Genomic DNA, 22,110 nt, shown 5'->3' on the forward strand with positions numbered 1-22,110 from the left:
GGAAGGTGTCTGGCCATTTCAGACGTTCCTACACAGCCATGGCACCCCTTGCTGACATTCAGCAGCGGCACAAGTTGCCAGTCAGGTGTTTAATTTGCGACAGCCAGACTCGCTGGAATTCCACGCTAACGATGTTTGAACGTCTGCTGCAACAACAAAGAGCCGTCAATGAATACCTACTTGAACTGGGTGGTAGGACTGGATCTGCAGAGCTGGGGATTTTTTTTCCCCCGTTACTGGGTACTTATGCGCCTGCAGGCTGATGCGCCCTTTTGACGAGGTCACAAATATGGTTAGTCGCACCGGTATCACCATCAGTGACCTAATACTCTTTGCTTTTTTCCTGGAGCATGCCGTGCGACGAGTGACAGATGACGCTGTAGACCAGCGTGACCAGGAGCATGAAGAGCATGATTTCTGGGCGGAATCACCAGAACAAGCCCAGGCACCTGCTGCAACGCAGGGAGAGGTGTCAGAAGTGGAGTCAGAGGAGGAAGGTGGCTTTGTGGAGGCGGAAGACCAACAGGAGCAGGCTTCCCGGGGGGCTTGTGGTCACCTTTTGGGGACCCCTGGTCTTGTACGTGGCTGGGGGGAGGAGACCATGGTGGATGACGACGTAGTCCTTGATAACGAGGAAGGGGAGATGGATACCTCTGCATCCAACCTTGTGAGAATGGGGTCTTTCATGCGGTCATGCCTGTTGAAGGACCCCCGTATCAAGAGGCTTAAGGAGAAGGACCTGTACTGGGTGGCAATGCTACTAGACCCTCGTTACAAGCATAAAGTGGCAGAAATGTTACCAACGTACCACAAGTCCGAAAGGATGCTGCATTTCCAAACCAGCCTGCAAAACATGTTGTACAATGCTTTTAAGGGTGATGTCACTCCACATTCCAGGGGCAGAGGTGCCAGTAATCCTCCCACGAGCACACCTGCAAGGACAATGCACTTTGGCCACTCTGTAACGTCAGACATGCAAAGTTTTTTCAGTCCAAGGCAGCGCCAGGACCCTTCTGGATCCACCCTCATAGAATGCCTCGACCGGCAGGTATCAGACTACCTGGCATTAACTGCAGATATCGACACTCTAAGGAGCGATGAACCCCTGGACTACTGGGTGCGCAGGCTTGATCTATGGCCAGAGCTGTCACAATTTGCCATAAACCTGTTGTCTTGCCCTGCCTCAAGTGTCCTCTCAGAAAGGACCTTCAGTGCAGCAGGAGGGATTGTAACTGAGAAGAGAACTCGTCTAGGTCACAAAAGTGTGGATTACCTGACCTTTATTAAAATGAATGAAGGGTTACTGCACGCCAGAAGACTTGTTCTGACTGCCCATGCAGCTGTCCTTCTCTGCACGCCGCATGACACCACACACAGCTGTCCTTTAGCGTCCTCCTCCGCCACCGTACAAACTAGGGTGCAAATCCTACTGGTTTGAGGAATGGATCTCAGAGGGTTACTGCACGCCGGATGACTTGTTCTGACTGCCATGCAGCTGTCCTTCTCTGCACGCCGCATGACTCCACATACAGCTGTCCTTTAGCGTCCTCCTCCACCACCATACAAACTAGGGTGCAAATCCTACTGGTTTCATTTTAAGCCAAACTTTTTGGACAGGTAAATCCTGAGTTTTTCTGGCCTCTGTGCTTCAGTGGCTGCGACAACAAAAAAACTAAGATTTTCTTTTTTTGTAACTTTTATTTTTTATTAGATTTCGACAATGGTAATTGTACAATGACAGTAATAAATGCAAACATGTATGTAATAACAGTGCAGCATGGTAAGGTTATTAAGGGTGTATATAGGTTTTCACGGTGGGGCATTCCATGATGTCTCAGTTCAAGATAAGATGAAAAAAGGTAGTTGGTAAGACACATATTAGGTAGTTATATTTCAACGCTACAATAGGGTTTCAGCCTTCATTAGCGTACAGTTCCCAGGGCGTCCAAATTTTGAGAAAGTGGGGGGTTCTATTAGCTAGTCTGGCAATGCCAGCTTCAAAAACCTTGTTAAATTCTACTCGTCTTCGTTTGACCTCAGCTAAGGTAGGGGGGGTTGGAGTTTTTGCAATGTGCAGCTATTCAAATTCGAGTCGCTGTTAAAACATGGTTGATCAGTGCTTGGTACGCTATATTAGTTTTTGGAAAGAGTTTGCAGAGCAAAATGTGCTTCAGTGGCTGCAACAACAAAAAAACAAAGATTTTCAACATTTATCTAACATATATTTGTCCAAGCTTTTACATTCCCTATCTGATCCCCCATGTCCCTCTATGAGGGGGCTGCCATATTTGTGCAGCATTAGGCCGTTAGCATTAGAAGCTATAACTGACAGGCTGAGAAGGGACAGTCAGGCTGGCGTTGGAGTTTTCCAATGTGCAGCTATCAAAATTCGCTGTTAAAACATGGTTGATCAGTGCTTGGTATGCTATATTAGTTTTTGGAAAGGGTTTGCCTGACAAAATGGTTGTTATATCATTTATCTAACATATTTTTTCTGGCCTCTGTGCTTTAGTGGCTGCGACAAAAAAACCCCTAATTTTTCAGGAATGTACACATTCCTGATTTTTCAGGGTTCTGCAACAGCAGCAAAATTGTATCTTTTATGGTCACTGCAGGTGATCAATAAAGTAGGCCAAAACTGGGCCCACACTGCAGAATCAGTGTTTTTTGGTTCACTTCACTGTACATTGAATTACCTCTGCCTGACCGTGCACATGCGCACAAGCACGGTGACTGCTAAACACACCACTACAGAAATATTCCCACTGACAGGACGAACGTCCTGGAGGTGACAAGCAACTAGTAAAAACTATTATTCGCTCACTTGACGGTATCATTAAAGCTTATTGCGTTTTTTTTCGTTGCAGTAAACGCGGCGTTTTGTCTTTGCGTGTGAACCGGCTAGTAACCTTTACACGACTTGATTGGCATGTAGACGCCGGACATTTTAAAAGCAGTTTATTACACAAGTTTAGAAATGTAGTGTGATTTGTGCCCTTTACAGCACAAAACGCAACGCTGTGTCAACAACGTATTTTTCAGATAAATTTTTGCCCTTGATCCCCCTCCTGCATGCCACTGTCCAGGTCGTGGCACCCTTTAAACAACTTTAAAATCAGTTTTCTGGCCAGAAATGGCTTTTCTAGGTTTTAAAGTAAACGGGTTCGCGAACTTTTTTTGTGAGGTTCGCTACATCTCTATCTCCCACATATCATTAGGTATCAAGATAAAACACCCTGAATTTGAAAACCAGGGGTCCACTGAACAGTTTCATGCCTAATATGTATAGGTTTACCTAAGTATGTGGCATATAGGGGCCCCAATGTGAACATACCCCCATATGATCTATCATTTCTGTCATTTTAGCTCCAACAAAATTAACACATTTACATCATTTATGTGGGATAAAGCTAGTAAAAAGTACACTCACCCCAGAAAGTCATATATTTTTGGAAAGTACACATTCCCCCGAATCTAAAATGGGTACACATTTCTTTTTACTCCAAAGTAACAAGCCGTAAAGCTTACCTAAGTTTGCAGATTTTTATGACATTTCTGAAAGTATCAAGCCGCAAAGCTTTTCTAAAGTTAGCAATTTTGATGACAAAGTAACAAGCCGTAAAGCTTTCCTAAGTTTGCAGATTTTTTTGACATTTTTGACATCAGAAAATCATATAAAAATGTTGCAATTTGCCGCATTTATCTCACACAATTTCTTGCGTACAAGGCCAAATAGGAACACCTTAAGGTCTACTGAGAAGTTTGATGCCCAATATGCATAGATATACCAAAGTCTGTGGTATGTACTGACCCCAAAACGAAAATAGTGCATATGGATTTCTGGCCTGCCAACTCCGCTTTTGCATACAGAGCCCCCTGTCAGCGTATTATGTGCCATAACACCCCCTAACTATACAGAAAAACCCAGAAAACTATATATTTTTGGAAAGTACACATTCTGACAAATCCAACATGGGTAAAGAGTCCTTTCTGCACCAAAGTACCAATCTGCAAAGCTTTCCTAAAGTTATTGGTTTTTATGATATTTTAGAAAATTGCCTAAAAATGTTGCTATTTGCCGCATTTATCTCACAATTTCTTGCGTACAAAGGCAAATCACCCCAAATAGGAACACCTAAGGTCTACTGAGTAGTTTGATGCCCAATATGCATAGATATACCAAAGTCTATGTACTGACCCCATAATGAAAGTAGCGGATATGGATTTCTCGCCTGCGAGCTCAGCTTTTGCACACAGAGCCCCCTGACACCATATTATGTGCCGTAAAACCCCCCAAATTATACAGAGACCCCCAGAAAACCATATAGAGACACGTTGTTGGCAGATAAAGCCTTTTTCTGCCACAACTTATGCGTCATTGGCAGAAAAAGTGTTAAGGATTATATGTATTTATTTACTACAACATTTGTTCCCTAATTGTATATTGTAGTAATAAAAATATACAATGTCATAAGTAGTGTTATTTAAATAAATATATACATGCACTCTATAAATTATCAAGGAGAAAATCTAGATATGAGGCAGTTAAAAACCCTGGATTAGCAATGAGGGGTGTTTCTCTGCGTATTGCTCACTCTCCTTCTCCTCACTTCTCTGAAGCACTTGGATTGGGAAGAGTGCAATTAGCCTGTATGCACTGAAAGTGCCATGTAAGGCAACATTTTTACTTTTCCTCATGGCAGAAATGGCACGGTTATAAATTAAATTAGGTGAAGGATGGAAATATTGAACTAAAGAACAGAAATAGAGAACATTGCTTACCTAGCCCTTTTATAATTGTCTTTTCAAGTTTTTGCTCTTTATTCACTGGCATTTTGGTGGACATGACGTCTGATGAAGAAATCTTCTCTTTTGCCTCCTCAATATCATCTTCACATTCAGCATCATCATTTAAGGGCTCCTCTTTTATGGGTAATTCAACACTCTGGGTCTTATCAGCCACAGAGGACCCATATGTTTGAATAATATCTTCCAGCTGTCTGTTCAGGTCTTCTGCAATGTCGTGGACATCTATCTCAGTTTGAGGGCCTGTACCTTTCTCCACTGTTGGTCCACTGGCTTGCGATTCCTGACAATTTTGCCAGAGGAAATCCATCCGTTTATTTCCTGATGATGTTGACTTCTCTTCAGGCTGCGATATCCCATTATTATTTTCCATTTTTTCCTAGAAAATAAACACATGCAAGAATGGGATAAATCATGCTACTTGTGTGTAGGAATATAGCTATAGCAATAGCCTCTTTTATATATAAAGAAATGCTTACACAATATCTCCAGCAGAGGAGAAACCCGTTTAAGTCTTACTTTGAATCTTACCGTTTTTGACAAGCAGAATTTAAAGGAGAAGGAAAGTTACAATCACTGGGGGTGCCAAAATGTTAAGCAACCCCCAGTGATTGTAATTGATTACCTGAAACTCCCAGCCAGTGCTCCTGTTAGGAGAAATCTGGTAAGGTGTGAGTAAATTTCTTGCCAAAACAAGATGGCAGCTGCAACCCATAACCATTGGGATTTGTATAAGGGATTTTGTTGCACTCATAAAACCTGGTGGATTTACCTGCTGGGTACTTTGAGTCCCAATAGGTTGAATGAGAGGGAAAGTTTTGGCCAGTTTTTACATAAGGGCTTAGGCTCATAGAGTAGAAAACATTCCCTCCTGAACATTTCAGTTTAAGGAGACTAATGAATTTGTTAACCACTTGGCATTATAGAATGTAGGGAAATTTGTAAATGTTTGATTATTTGACTGTCACTTACAGGGTTGGATCTTATGGGCATATATATCTTGTATGTGTATTTGATCGTTATACTGTTTTGAAGGTGAATAAGAGTATGCCAACACAGAAAAGTTTTTTTTGCAACCCACTTTTCCTATTACCAACTTTGCAATGTTTGGGGACTGACAGCATTTTACACTTACACCATTGAAAGTTAATAGGTGAAATGTGATGGCTATTGGTGGCTCTGCAAAGTGACTAACGTTGGAAAGTTTAACAACCCTGGAATTAATACTTAAATAATGGCATCAGTTTAAATATAAACAAATTAAATTTAATGGGTGGAAATGGATTGGCTGTTGGTGGCTCCACCCACATTTTCTAACCCTGACTGACAAGTGCAAAGTTTGGGAACCCTGAGAAAGGCAGCATTTTAAGTTTAAACCAAAAAAAAAATTAAATAGGTGAAGTCTGATTGGCTGTTGGTGGCCACCCACTCTTTAAAACATAAAAATGCTGTCCCCTAGTGACCCTGGTGTTAATACTGTGACAATGGCAGCAGGTTGAATTTCCCCATTGAAAATCAATAGTTAAAATCTGATTGGCTGTATGTGGCTGCACCCACTTTTTCTAACTCTGAACCGCAGTTACCTGGTGACTAGCTCTGCAAAGTTTGGGGACCTTAGTTTTAATACTTAAACAATGGCAGCAGTTTAAATTTAAACGTATGAAGTCTATAGGTGAAATCTGATTGGCTGTTGTTGGCCCTGCCCGCTTTTCTAAACTTGGAACGTAGTCACCCAGTGACAAACTGTGCAAAGTTTGGGGACCCTAACACTAAACATGTGAGAATGGCAGCAGTTAAAAGTTCCCCACTGAAAACAATGAAAGAAATGTGATTGGCTTTTGGTGGCCCCGTCCACTTTTTCTAACATTGAGTACTTAGTCACTTAATGACTGACTGTGTAAATTTTGGTAATTATGGCATCAAACCACTTTTTCAAAATTAAAACTGCAGTCCCCTAGTGACCAACTGTGAAAAGTTTGGGGACCCTGGTGTTAATACTGTGAGAATGGCAGCAGGTTGAATTTCCCCATTTAAATCTGATTGGCTGTCAGTGGCTCCACTAACATTTTCTAACCTTGAACCGCAGTTACCTGGTGCCTAACTCTGCAAAGTTTGGGGACCCTGGTGTTATTACTGTGAGAATGGCAGTAGGTTGAATTTCCTCCAAGTCAATAGGTAAAATCTCATTGGCTGTTTACAGTTCCACCCACTTTTGGGCATCCAACAATCATCATATTTTCATTCAGTCTGACCCCATGACTATGTGATTCAAGTTTGGTGAGTGTAGCCTCAAAGCTCTAAGATTGGCAGCAGTTTCAATTTCCCTATTAAAGTCAATGGGTGAAATTTGATTGGCTGTTGGCCCCTCCCACTTTGGGTCATCCAAAAAATGTTTCATTCGGGGTGACCCAATGATTATGTTATTTAAATTTGGGGAGTGTAGCTTCTAAGATGTAAGGCAGCAGTTAGAAAATCTTCCCTGTCAAAGTCAATAGGAAAATTGGGGTGTTTGGAGCAGCGGCACAAAAAGACGGGGGGCAGGATCAATTATAAAAGCACAAGCAACCTGCTCCGCTATAGGGCAAAGAAGTGTGGAGAGTTTGGGTGTTGTACCCCTAAAACTGTAGGAGGAGTAGCGTTTAGAAAATGGGGGGCGCTAAGAATAAGAATAATAAGAAAAAGCGGAAGAATAAGTTGAAGTCGAAGAACAGTATGTTGGGGTTTCAACCCAACATAATTAATGGGCAAAGTTCTGTCTTTTACTCCCCCACTTCTTCCTGTTATAAGGGGATTTGTATAATAATAAACTACCCCACAACCACTCGCAGTTCCCACTGACTTCAGAGGAAATTTACCAAATTGCAGGTGGGAGTGCTTTTTGCAAAAATACGTTCCAATTTACCAGTACTGGAATCAATGAATTGTGATTCTAATTCTGGGCAATCAGAAAATATTTTTGGGGGTTTTGTTGCCCGCCTGCATATAAGAACACAAAATATCCATGGTATTGGCATACACTATTGAAATGGCAGCACTCACTGATGGGCAGACAGGTAACTAATAACTTTAGGAAAAATCATGGGTTAATTGACCTAAAAGACCCTCAACATATATTAGGATGAATGAATATAGTATTCAGCATTAACCCTTTTTTTGCCTTTACATTTTATTCTACTGTACACACCTATCACTCTTCCCATTTTGGCAGCCATCTTATTTTATAGAGAATAATGTTTGTTCAAACCAATGTTTTATCCATATGGGGTTTAAGTTAAAAAATAGCATTGTTTGTTATGGCAAGAGAAGGGCTAATGCTGTTATAATGGATGAAGTTGCAATACCACAAGCACATAGGGGCTGAAAGATTAGTCTAAATAAAGGTTGTGTTTAGGGGTTGGAAGCAGAAAAAGCAGTTTTTAAAATGGCATTCTTTATGGAACTAACAGTTCAATGGGGTGGGGGCTAATTACCACTGTGTCAGAAGCAGAAACATTATTAATCTAATGGAAATTCCATCAATGCTGCTGGTTTTGCCCTCAAAGTTTAAGACCTGCTACAGGCCTTGCCAAAATTGGATTGGTTGGAGGGATGTTCAAAGTTAACCTTCCAGCCAATCCAATTCCCCAGCAGCAGTACCAGGACTTAAACTCTCAAGGCAAACCCATCAGCATACAAGCTTCAGTAAGGAAGAAGCCAGTGTGCAGACATGGGAGATACACCTCAGGGTTGATTCACGAAAGGTCGATAAGTTTTATTGCACGTTTTTTTGTGATAAAATTGAAAAAACCCGCAATTCGCTAAAGTATTATCGTGTATGTTAAGTCGCATATTGCATGCATTAAATTTCGCGCTAATGTGCATTGTGTTAATTTGCGCGCAGAAATAATACTAATGCATGATTCACAAACACTTAGACGCGATAAATATCACATTTGTCTGTGCGAAAAATAACACCTACTTGAGGCAGGCGGTAATTCTAGAAAAGTACAGTTAATGAGCTTTTGGCAATAAAATATGGACTTTGCAGTGTTATTTATTGAAGTATGTGTTGGCCCTAGAGTGATGCATCCTCCAGTTTGCAGGGAAATGGTGATTTTAAAAAAAGTAGTTTTATGAAAGTAATGCCGTGTATTGCTAATATGGCGTGCGTTTTTTCGCACATGAAGACTATTTGTGCGTGATGTGCTCATTAGCGCACGTTCCGTCAAATACCTCATGAAAATAGTCTTCGCGACAACGCAAACAGCATTGTGTCTAAATTAACACAGGTATCCTTTAAGTGAATCGTGCGTTAAGACGAGAAAAATTATAGACTCATGCTATAAATAGCGCTCGAAATATCGACCTTTAGTGAATCAACCCTCTCTTCTCAAACTTTCCCCCCCACTTCTCTTCACATACTCGACAGGGGTCAGGGAGAAGGATTTTGTGTGTTTGTCAATTTTACAAAATAAATAAAAAAAAAAGACAGGTTAGCCTTCCCTAGCCTTAATGAAAATCTGCCATTCATATTTTAAACTTGTTGCATGACAATTTTATGTCCCAGGTTGTTGAGGAGCCAGCCAGGAACCATGCTATATTGGATCTAGTGATCTCCAATGACCCAGAACGTATAGCTATCCGTATTGGCTATCCCCCCTCCAACTGTGCTTCTGGCAGGGACCGTTAGGACACGCCCACACTTCATTTCACACTGGACGGAGAAGTGATAGGATCTATAGGGAGCTCCAATAAAGGGGCCATTTTAACAGAGGATTAATTTTTAGCACAAAGTGAAACCAGCACCGTATATTATTCATAATTGCCTACAAAATTAGGGGTTTTCCCATTTATCCAATATGTCTCCTTTAAAGGAGAAAGTAAGGCAAAGTCACTTGGGGGTGCCAAAATGTTAGGCACCCCCAAGTGACTTAAATCGCCTACCTTTTACCCTGGGCTGGTGCCCCTGTTCGGAGAGAACAGCACCAGCCCGGGGTAGCTGTGATCGCTTCCTCCTTTCTGGTTTCGTGCATGCGCAGTAGAGTGAAAAGCCGAACTCTAACAGAAAAGTCGGCTTTTCACTGTACTGCGTATGTGCCGACCGCTGGCATTTTAGGAAAAGGAAGCAGGAAGCGCTCTGCTACAGTTACCCTGGGCTGGTGCCCCTGTTCGGGGGTACAAGGTTAAAGTCACTTGGGGGTGCCTAACATTTTGACACCCCCAAATAACTTAGCCTTTCCTTCTCCTTTAAGAGCAGTGCTTCAGAGCATAGATTGGGGCCTTATATTTTCTGCTAAAAACACAGAGCAGAAATGGTTGTCATTTAAAATGATATTCAATCATTACTGTTCTCAATTTATTCTATCAATAAGAAAATGTAGACGTGTTAAGAATCACCCTATGTGGCTTAATTCTGAGGTAAAGAAGTTAATAGGAAAAAAAAAAGGAAAGCTTTTAAGAAATTCAAAGGAGACAGAAGCTGTGTTAAATGAATATAAACACTATAACAAGTGTTGTAAAACAGAAATCCCAAAGGCGAAGGTAGAAAATGAGGAGCGCATTGTGGCAAAGACCAAAACCAACCCCAGAATGTTTTCTAAGTATATTAATAGTAAAAAGATGCAGGTTGAGGGTGTGGCCCCATTGAGTTATAGTAACAATATGGTTACAGCGGATACAGAAAAGGCAGATGTGCTTAACCCGTTCTTTTCTTCTGTGTATACAGTAGAGGAGCCAGAGGGCCAAGACCCACCCAATAGCTGCACTGTTGCCCAAGCTCCAACTAGTCAGTGGTTGACATAGGATATGGTGGTTTACACAAGATTAATGTGAACAAGGCACCTGGGCCAGATGGAATACACCCTTGGGTACTAAGAGAGCTAGAGTCAGTTTTACAGTGGCCTCTGTTTCTAATATTCTCAGACTCGCTTTCATCTGTTATGGTACCTATGGATTGGAATAAGGCTAATGCCATTCCTATATTTAAAAAGAGAGTAAGATCTCAGCCTGGCAATTATAGTCCAGTAAGTCTCACATCCATGGTGGGCAAGTTATTTGAAGGCTTGTTAAGGGATCACATACAAAATTATGTACTGGAAAATAGCATTATGAGCAGTAATCAGCATGGCTTTATGAAGGACAGGTCAAGTCAGACCAATTTATTTGCTTTTTATGATGAGGTTAGTAAGAAGCTGGACAGTGGGGGTGCAGTAGATATGATCTATTTGAATTTTGCCAAAGCATTTGATACCGTTCCCCACAAACTTTCCTTTCTAAACTAAGTAAAAATATGCAAGCCAATATGCAAGCCACTTATACCATTAATGGCACTGCACTAGGCAAATCCATAATGGAGAAGGACCTTGAAGTCCTTGTAGATATTAAACTTGGCTGTAGCAAGCAATGCCAGGCAGCAGCTGCTAGGGCAAACAAGGTTTTGAGCTGTATTAAAAGGGGCATAGATTCACAGGAGGAGGGTGTTATTCTTCCCCTTTACAGAGCACTGGTAAGGCCCCATCTAGAATATGCTGTTCAGTTTTGGTCTTCATTGCTTAAAATGGGACATTATTGAATTAAAGAGGGTCCAAAAAAGGGCTACTAAGCTGGTAAAGGGTATGGAAAGTCTCAGTTTTGAAGAAAGACTGGCCAATTTGGGTTCGTTTGCAATGCAGAAAAGGCGCTTAAGAGGTGACATGAAAACTATGTGTAACCCCTTTTTGGCTAAAAAGTACTTAAACCCCAGGCTATGGATAGAGCATGGGGTACACTGGGACTCTTTTTCTAAGGATGGGCCTTTGCTTAGGTGGAAGATACCTGGATGGAGATGAGGATGTAGTTGAATTATAACTCACTGATGCTGTGTAATGTAGATGTATTAAATAGGATGCCAGAAAGTTCTGTAGTTGAACTATAATACAGACTTTATTTTCCAAGAAAGATGAAGTGCTGAGGTAGATAAATACTCACATGAACAAGATATAAATAGCAGAACCCACTGAGGATAGCAAAGGAGGGTACCACCGGTCAGGGTTGGACTGGGCCGCCGGGACACCGGGAAAAATCCCGGTGGGCCCGGCTCTAGTGGGCCCCAGCAGGCCAGACCCAACCCTTGCCGACGCTCCCCCTGCCTGACCACTCCTCCCGTTGCGTTAAATTATGCGTGCTTGGGGAGAACGATGGGTGGGGGGCCCCCTGGGGCAGGTGCCCCGGTGGGCCCTTCACCCCCCAGTCTGACCCTGCCACCAGTTATCCCACCTCTTTTGGAGTCTGGGCTGGGTAAAGTACCTGTCAGTTGGGCACCACATTGGAAGGGCCGACTGGATAGTAAATTCAATCCCCAGGTTGATAACCTTTAACTCTTTTGGGTCCTACGGCTGGGCAAAGATCAGGGTTTATTCTAACCTGTATCCTGTCACTAGTCCGTGGCCCTAAGCTAAGGCAACATTGCCTAGTGGAAGAACTACTTCCAGCTGTCTTCTAGTTGGGGCCTTTGCTGCCCTTGCTATCTGGATCTTACTATGCTCACTCCTCCTAAAGGTTGCTATAACAAGACTGCTAATTTGTATAAACCTCGTTCACAGGGCCCTGTCCCTGACTTTTCCAGACAAGATAGTGATATCTGGGGAAATCTTTTCTGTACTGGGGCCTGTTGCTGCACCCAGGCTCAGTGGAGCTGTTCTCAGGTAACAGACAGGCAGCCAAAGAGAAAGCCACTCCTCCTTGCTAGACACGATATCAGTCTGCAAGGGGAGTGGTCAACCAGACTTAACCAATAGGGTATAAAGCATAGTGCAAACTAGATACATAGGACTCTGCCTAGTAACAGTAGAATAAGTGAAGAGGTAGGGTTTAAAGCCATAGGGGAGCTAAACCCTATGGGTCCCTACATATGTATAAATATATAAGGGGATCAGAAGAAGAAGGGAGGTTCCGTTTAAATATTCTGAACGGATTTTTTACTGTGAGAGCTGTGAAGTTGTGGAATCCCGCCCTGAATCGCCGTACTGGCTGATACATAATATAGCTTTAAGAAGGGGCTGGATGGCTTTTTAGCAAGTGAGGGAATACAGGGTTATGGAAGATAGCTCTTACAAGTACAAGTTGCCATCTTGGAGTCAGGAAGGATTTTTTTCCCCTCAGTGGCAAATTAGAGAGGCTTCAGATGGGGTTTTCTGCCTTCCTCTGGATCAACAAGCAGTTAGGCAGGTTATATATAGGCATTATATTTTAATTTATAACCCCTCATTATGATATTTAGTGTATCTAAACAACTGTGTGACAATATTGGTACATGTAAAAAAAAAAATATTACTAAAATTAGGTTTTCCTTTTAATGGCGCTTTGTATCTGTTCCTTGTACTAATTCAGTGTTGGCGATTCAGATTATTCTTTATCTGCCTGCTATGCCTCTTGTAAACAAGATGAGTAGCGTTTTTCTATGTAGTAAGCTATCGTCACACCATCTGAGAAAAGATATTTATAGGACAGTTCTCATAAACACTGCACAGCATGTGACATAAAGAAATCATCTAAGAGCTACATGTTATTAAACAAAAATTAAATAACCATCAAACCTAGGTAGTCATGTAAGGGTAAATTCTGTCATCACTGGATTGTTATTGTAAGTGTTAAGTGTGAATTACAATTTTAGTAGTATGGCACAGGCTGTATCAATTTTTGTTAAACAATTTTATACAGATGTTCTATATAATCCTAAGAAAAGGTGTTGTTGTAAGAGTATTTTTCCGTAGACAGGATATTTTCAATATATATATATATATATATATATATATATATATATTTAAAAAAAAATCTATGTATATATGCGCAATGGATCCTTAATGTGGAATCTTGTAATTCTGAGCTTTCTGAATGACAGGATTCCACACAAAAGATCCTATCTATATATACAAAAACAATACAATTCATACAAACATTATATAACCAACTTTTCAAACCAAATAAACAATACATATATATATAGTGTTTGTAATTCGAAAGGTCTCCACAAACCAACAGTTTAAATCAGGCAGCCTAGATTTTAGGTATATGGTATACATGATATTCTCTCCACTGGCCTAAGGGCAAAAGGGCTGATCCATCCCATACCTGCTCCATGTGTGTAGTGATAGAAATGAATGGGATTCTCCTCATCCACCCTTCACTGTAAACTGTTAGATTTTGGCTGGATGACAAATAAACAAAAAAAAAAAAAACACCTCAACTTACATTACTAATTTACACTGGAAAATTGAGAATGATTATCCCCAAGAGAACCAAATTGTTACAAGGTGGCTCTCTAGGATGTGTAGGGAAAATGTGTAAATTACTTATTAGCAATAAAATTCACTCTCAATCAAATAAAGAAAAACCCCTCAACGTGAGGGGGTCGCGGTGAGGTCTCACGCACGTGACGTCACTTCCATGCACGACACATCATGTTCAAGTCACATCACGTGCGTATGATGTTCACGCGCAATGTAGGAATGTTTTTAGGTCTGGTGCCTAGGAATCTAAAAACACCCCTGTCCATGAACCGTGTTTCCACATTTGCTTCCCGTTCCTGTACACGCAACCTTTCTCATTACTCCACCCAGTGCTAAGCTGCTAATGCATATTAAAATAATCACTTAAAATTTTTGCAGGAATGGATGGAACAACATTACACCTATATGTAGATCCTCTAGAAGAATAATCTCGTCATGACACTTGCTCCTTACAAACTAAGTGTGGCATGCATGCCAGCAAAAACAGGCAACCTACTGTATGTACACTGAAGAGAGAGTAGTAGCCAGCTTCACATAACTATAAGGAACTATATTTCTCAATATAAGCAGAAAAGGAACAATAGTTATTGATACTTTACCTAAGAATACACAATGCTATTGGACATCAGAAATATAAAATTTTTATTTTCATTATAGTGTCATCTAGCTAGGACTGTATTTTGGCTTCCCCCCTTTTAAGGTTCAGTATTTGTCAGGATACCCCCCATGGTCCATAAAGTAATGAACATTTGAAAATATTGCTGCTATTTAGCTATAGTTTCAAGAATATCTAGGGTAGCACTCAAGTGTTCACCCCCATATCCAGGGCCAGAACTAGGGGTAGGCAGAAAAAGCATGTGCCTAGGGAGCAATGGTACCTTTTCTTTTACCTAACCCTAATTCTGGGCCCTTTTTCCCCCACCATCCACATGTGAGCTACTTCCCTCCCCTGTCTTCAGCGCCGCCCCCCCTCCCCTGTGTCAAAAATGGCTGGACGAGGAGGCCAGCTGGGTGGTCTAGGGTGCCCGGATGGCTTGGCCTGGCACTACCCATATTGCTCACTTTTAAGCTTCACTTACAGTAGTGTTTAGGAAACCAAATAGATATTCTCTGCCAGTTTCACCATAACTGGCCTTAAAAAGATACTGACACCAGAAATGAAACCTTTTATACATCTATTGTAACATTGGCTTTGCATGAGCTTTATCATGTTGCCAAAAAAGTATTTCCTGATGCTTTCCATTAGTTATCTGATCCCCCATGTTCTTCTGTGAGGGGGCAGCCATATTTGTGCAGCAGTAGGCCGTTAGCATTAGAAGCTATAACTGACAGGCTGAGAAGGGACAGTCAGGTTGTCAAAACAGTCAGGTGTAGGAACTTCAAGCAACAATTACATACAAAACCAACCCTAACAGTGAAAAAAGATCAACATGACCTATAGGTAACTTTTTATGTAGATTCATAATTTGAAAAGTAATTTTTTTGAGTCAGTATCACTTCATCATTTACCTAGGGAGATGAAGTTATAATATTGGAAATACTATACTCCCAGTACAATATATAAGGATATTTTAAGTTTCTATGGCTATATAAATGGAAAAGTATGCAGGATGCAGAGTGCAGATAATGAAATGTCTAATATCCTTATGTTTTACACATGTGGTACTTTATCATTAGGAATCACCTTTTCTAAGTATATATTTTACATATATATTATAGGTTATATTTGTGAATAATAAGATGTAAAGAATGCTACAAACAGTTTTGATATTATTAAAGTTCACCTTTAAATTAATTTGTAGCATGATGTAGACCAGTGATCCCTAACCAGTGGCTTGTGACCAATTTGTTGCTCACCACTAGTGATGAATTAAATTTTTCAGCAGGCATGGATTTGCTGCAAATTTCCATCTTTCACCATTGGCGGATTATTTTGTGAAATGTGTGCAAAAATTTGCAGCGGAAAAATTTGCAGTGCGCAAGTAAAAAAAACGAGCGTCAAAAAATGCAACTCGTCAAAAAAATCTTTTTTCAATACTCTGAGTCAATTTACAACTGGTTTTTATTTTTAATTTTTTTGTAGCTTATATATTTGTTCATCAGCTCTCACAGTCTATCTATCTGGCTGCTATGGTTTAGCAAGTCTGGCCTAGAAACAAAGCTGTGGTTTAAATGAGAGAATTTAATATGAATAATAAAATTGTAGCCTTACAGAGTAATAGGTTTTTGGCTGATAGTGACTCCAATTTAAAAGCTGGAAAGAGATAACCAAATAATTCAAAAACTGAAAAATAAAGATCATTTGAAAAGTTGCTAAGAATTGAACATTCTATAACATCCTAAAGTTACCATAAAAGAACATTAGCCCTTTAATGGCTACACAATCATTGTTTTAAAACCAACACTGCTTGAGTCCCTGTGTTCTAAAAAGTGATGTTTTTGATGTCACTTAAATTACTGATAGATATAATCAGATATATAATCAATTCAGAGCAACTCTTGCATTTACATATTTTCTTAATGTTAGAATATAACGCTATAATAAAAAGCAGCACATTATATGTCACTGATCAAGAAAAAGATTGTATTTCTTCTTGGCAAAGTGCTCCCTTCTGTCCCTTCATACAGATGGACAGCACCTGTTGTCAAGCCAGAAACTATTTTAGGCCCCACTGAAAAAGTATCCCAGGGGTTTGTCAAAATAGCATTTGTATTACATATTAAAGTGCACACAAACTTACCAAACATACTCCCTGTGAAAAGCTAACAAAAAAAAGTACTGTGTTTCATAATATTATAAATCCTACAGTTAAATAAAGCCCCATTTTACTATACTAGCACTGCTCTCTTGGCAAACAAAGAATTCCTTGTCAGTGGCAGTACACAATATCAGACAGATATATTAATCTCTGCCAAAAGGGATTAACTGCAATGTTGAAAAATCAGAAATTAGACATTTTGCACTGCAAAAGAATCACCGCTAATTAGGTAAAGTTTTTAACAATTAAAGAAACTCAGTGCTGTATTTCATATATCAGACCTTGAATGACTACAGTTAAACAAGAGTGGGAAACAGGCATAGTGGGAAGACCAAGGCGTCAATAAAAAGGGAGAAAAATATGTTAATTGGGGAGGTCCAGTAAGAGATCCCGATTTACTGTTTTTTTTAATCAAAACTCTCAGCACACCCCGACAGCCAGGTAGCCAAACTAAACATCCCTGAATATGTAACTAAAAGCATCTGACAAATGTTACAGAGTATTTGTATTTTTGGCAACATTTTTCCCTAAGGTAGGGCCCAGGTAAGAATACTTCACAGAATGAAGGGCCCAGGCCAGATGGCTTCCTTATAACCTGCCCTTTAAATTATTGTAATTTAGAAACAGAAATAAAGTAAATCACAAATAAGAGCTAAACCGTCAAGCATAAAATCCTAAATGCGGTTATCTAGGAATTAATTAAAATATAATATTTCTAAAGAACTTACCATGGAAGACTTGAAGAAGAGCAGAAAGTATAACCTATGTAGGCAACGTGAGCGAAAAAGGGACAACTGGAGAAAGAGGCAGGACATTTAGAGAATGGCTTATGGAGGAGGGGAAAAAGGAACAGATGAGGGCGATGACAGCTTGCCAAAATTAGACAGGGAATGCAACTAAAGGATAAGAGAATACAACTATAACCCTCTTGAAGGGCATTCACATAAAAAAACAACAAATTGTAGGTTCTGTAAAAAAAATTTAAAACTATGAAAATGCTTTTTTTATTATATGGAAAAGTTTTGTTGGTAAATACAAAGCAACAGCTATATTTAGCAGAGAAGATATTTAAGAAACGTGACTTTACTGTATGGAATTTAATTACATACAGTTCTAGCATTGTAAGACTATGGGTCGACTTGTATGAAAAGACAAGATCTTATCTACACACACATAAATTAAAGATATAAAGAACAATTAATATCTGATTGTACATTAACTGCAATGTCTATAGTGTCATCTGTATTAAGCAGGGCCCTCTTTACCTACTGTATCTTTAATTTTTTTGAATTAAATCTGTGTGTATATATTTAATGTATGCACCCCATGGTACAGAGAATATTTTGGCACCTATGCCTGCCATTTTAATTCTATAATTTGGCCCTAGGGCCAAATTAGCCCTACATCGCCCACTTATAGGTGCCGACCTCGCCAAACGAGTGGATCTTACAGTGTATGGCCACCATTACTCAGTCTTAGCACTTATGAGGCAATGCCTCATCCACTGTAAACTGCAGCCCTTTGACCCACCCACTTACCTTGTAAGCACTATGGGCTAGCACTATGTGCTAGCTCCTTCCTCTTGTCTTTTAACACTTTTCCTGCCAACAGCGTATGGCATAAGTGATTGCAGAAATATGCTTTATCTGCCAACCACGTATGTCATACGTTGTTTGGCAGATGCCACTTCTGCAGAGAGTCCTGAGCGATGACAGCCCCCTGGGCAACGAGCCAGGGGGGCTGTCATGTGGGTCCTGCGATGCAATCATCATAGGACCAACCTCCAAGCAGCAGATGTGATCTGCTGCTTCTCCTTCGGCTCAGAGGACAGAGGACTCTGCAGGACCACTGAGGACAGCTGATTGCAATCTGATTGCTTGCAATCTGATTGGCCATCTAGCTCTAGGACAGGTAAGTGCCCTTTCCTTACACTATTATACACACTTTCACACACTCACATACAATTACTTGCATTTACACACACATAGAACACACATATTAGAACAGTTTTTTAAAAAAAATTTGCACACTTTAGCACACTTTTATACACTCATATACACACTTACATGCTGTCACACAACATTTAGATGTGTACACACATGTATACACAGACACAAACTCTTTTTTTTTTTAATTATTAATTTTACCCCTTTGTCTTTTTGGTTTTTTTTTCCTAAAAACTGTTTATTTTGACAGCCTGACTATTGGTCAGATATTCTGACCACTAATTATGCTGTTGTGTGACTTATTTTGCTGTTTCACTAATCTGCACAATTTTTGTGGTTTTATTGCATCCCTGTATTAGTATTCCTGATCTGTTTTTTAGCTTCACTTTGCCATGTGGTACTTTGGTGTAGAAAAATAACTTTACCTAATATTTGTTTTTCTGGGGGTCTCTGTATAGTTTGGGGGCTTTGCAGCAAATAATACGCTGTCAGGGTGTTCTGTATGCAAAAGCTGAGTTGGCAGGCGAGAAATCCATATGCGCTATTTTCATTTTGGGGTCAGTACACACCACAAACTTTGGTATATCTATGCATATTGGGCATCAAACTGTTCAGTAGACCTCTGGTGTTCCTATTTGGGGTGATTTGCCTTTGTATGCAAGAAATTGTGTGAGATAAAAGTATATAAAAAATATATGACTTTCTGGGGTGAGCTGCTTTTTTGTAGTTTTATCCCACATAAAATGATGTAAATGTGTTGATTTTGCAGGAGCTGAAATGACAGAAATGATAGAATTTAGGAAAGCTTTGCTGCTTGGTACTTTGGAGTAGAAAGACATGGGTAACAATTTTAGATTCGGGGGAATGTATGGCTGAGCGTACTTTTTTGTAGCTTTATCCCACATAAAATAATGTAAATGTGTTGATTTTGCAGGAGCTGAAATGACAGAAATCATTGATCATATGGGGGTATCTGCACATTGGGGCCCATATTAGCCACATGTTTAGGTAAACCTATACATATTGGGTCTCAAACTGTTCAGTGGACCCCTGGCATTCAAATTTAGGGTGTTTTATCTGGTTACTTTATGACCTGTAGGAGATAAGATACTATAGACTGGAAGCTTTGAAGCGATTTTTAAAAAAATTCACAAATTTTGATAAAAACCAATAACTTTAGGTTATTTAGTTGCATTGCAACTTGTTAGTTTGGAGTAGACAGACAGTTCTACCTATTCTGGATTCCCCAGAATCTGTTCTTTCCAAAAATGTATAATTTTCTGGGATAAACTTTGTTAGTGGAAGTTTTGGCCTTGAAATCCAAAGTATGCAGCTTTCTGGAGCAGTGTTTTGGAAATTTGGTAATGTACTGCTGGGAATTTTTGACCTATACAAGTGAGAAATCTCCATAAAACTATATATATTTGGTATTGGCATGTTCAGAAGACATGGGACTTTCCAAATCAGTTTTATTTTCATGCATAAAATTATTTTTGTTTCTGGTATATGTGTTTATATTATGGAAAATGTGATTTTTTTCATTTTTTAGACATTTAGAAGCCTATATCTTGTTACAGAATTGCAGAAAAATTCTACCATATTTTGAAAGCTTAAGTTGTCCTGAAAAAAACAATATATAGGTTTCCTGGGTAAACTAAAAGTCCACCCAAGGAAAGGCCCCTAAATTGAAAGAGTGCAAAATGTTCAAAAACTGTCTGGCAATACACGTTCCGCTTTGACCAAAATGGCTGGCAGTAAAAGGGTTAAAAGGGATCTAAATCCCAAAATAATTTATGTAAATTTACTCAGGGTGCTTCTTTAAGCACATTTACAAGTTTTTTATTTTTAGTAGTTTCTGAGATTTTAACATTTATAGAGTGGCAATACCAACTGGAGTCAGCAAGGAAATAATTAACTGAAGTATATTCAGCTGAGCCCGGAGTTGCAAAACTCTCTCTCACCAGGATCTTTTACACCAATAGCAGATGTTTTGTTAGCAGACAAAGATAAATCAATCATGTAGTACCAGTGACTGAATTGAGGTAAAGTGGTCACAGCAACATTAAGTTGCAAAAGATATTACGCACTGATACTCCCCTGGGGACAGACGTGGCAGAATCCCAGTTCACCTTTTTGACACCCTTAAGTCGACCTGTATCACCTCCATTGAAATCCTCTAACCTGATTACCAGGGCCGGAACTAGGGGTAGGCAGAAGAGGCAGCTGCCTAGGCCGCAACGATTGAGGGGCGCCAGGCAGGAGCCTCTCCTGCCTACCCCTAGTGCTACTTTGTCATTGCCTCCGCCGCTTGTCATTACCAGCGGAGGCAATGACCGATCTAACCGCCCCGCGGAGTTGACCGACCAGGTTGCCTAGGGCGCCCGGTCGGCTTGGCCGCCCCTGCTGATTACCACGATGATCCCTACATGAAAAGCTAATATTACCTGGGAGAGATACATTCAATCTATCACACATACACTGGAGCTCAGAACTGCTGATCCTAGCTCAACCTGTATGTCTTATGCTCCTAGAGTGGAGGGGCGGAGACACTTCACAGGAAGCAGTCACCACCCACCTGGTCCAAAACTGAGAACACTATCCTGCCCAGATAGGAACCCTATGGTCCCTAAACTCTCCCCACCATTAAACTGTTTTGTCCTGACAAATAATATAGCACCAAAAACAGCTCTCCTTAGAATAAAAAAAAACTGGATTGGCACTTTGAAAATGTCAAACATATTACCATATTAAAACATGCTCTTATGAACCTCCTAATCTCACATTTGGAAGGGAAAGGGGATTAGTGGTAAACGCCTACTCATCTGGGCAGACAATATTACTCAGGATACAAAGGACTTCAAAGAGTCCAGTTGCTTCAGGGTCTGCACCTCACACTTCCCACAGAACGACACTATCACTTTTCTGCCACCACAACTTCACACAAAATGGCACTATTATTTTTCAACCACCCAATTCCGACTTCTCACCAAAGATACTGTGGCAAGGTCACTATCAAAATATCTAGGAAAGTCCAGGACAAAGCTCCATGGTTACTACCAGAATAATTTTGAGACTGCTAGTACAAACTGAGTGTTTTAGGTGCACCAGAGATTCTGCAATAAAGAGCTCCAGTCTGGGAAAGACACAAGAGAGCTGTCTGTATGAGCTGAGTAAGAGACTTTGGAATACCCCAAGGTTGGATTTTTGCTTTGACAAACATTAGGCTTACTTCTTGTTGGTCAGGAAAATTTAACTGTGTTAGCAGGAATCCCATTTAAGAGGAAAGGATTTTGTTTGTTTTAGTGCCGTTTTTTTAAGCCAAATAACTGACTTTTTCCCCAGAAATTTGGTCCT

The 22,110-nt window shown here is 40.2% G+C and overlaps 1 protein-coding gene across 2 annotated transcripts in view; it reads right to left on the reverse strand.

Moving 5' to 3' along the window:
- txlnb (taxilin beta) overlaps positions 1-22,110 on the reverse strand; it is a 135,758-nt gene that overhangs the window by 83,164 nt on the left and 30,484 nt on the right. Inside the window, exons 1-2 of one of the 2 annotated variants that reach the window (XM_002936957.5) lie at positions 17,539-17,640; positions 4,783-5,185 (exon numbers count right to left, since the gene is read on the reverse strand). In XM_002936957.5, the coding sequence (XP_002937003.2) occupies positions 4,783-5,185; positions 17,539-17,625 (490 nt within the window). In that variant the 5' untranslated portion in view covers positions 17,626-17,640. Of the gene's footprint in view, positions 1-4,782; positions 5,186-17,538; positions 17,641-22,110 lie in introns of those variants that run through there. The other variant, XM_018094300.2, reaches the window with a different exon arrangement.

This window comes from Xenopus tropicalis, chromosome 5 (assembly GCF_000004195.4).
Source record: "Xenopus tropicalis strain Nigerian chromosome 5, UCB_Xtro_10.0, whole genome shotgun sequence".
Taxonomy (NCBI): Eukaryota; Metazoa; Chordata; class Amphibia; order Anura; family Pipidae; genus Xenopus; species Xenopus tropicalis.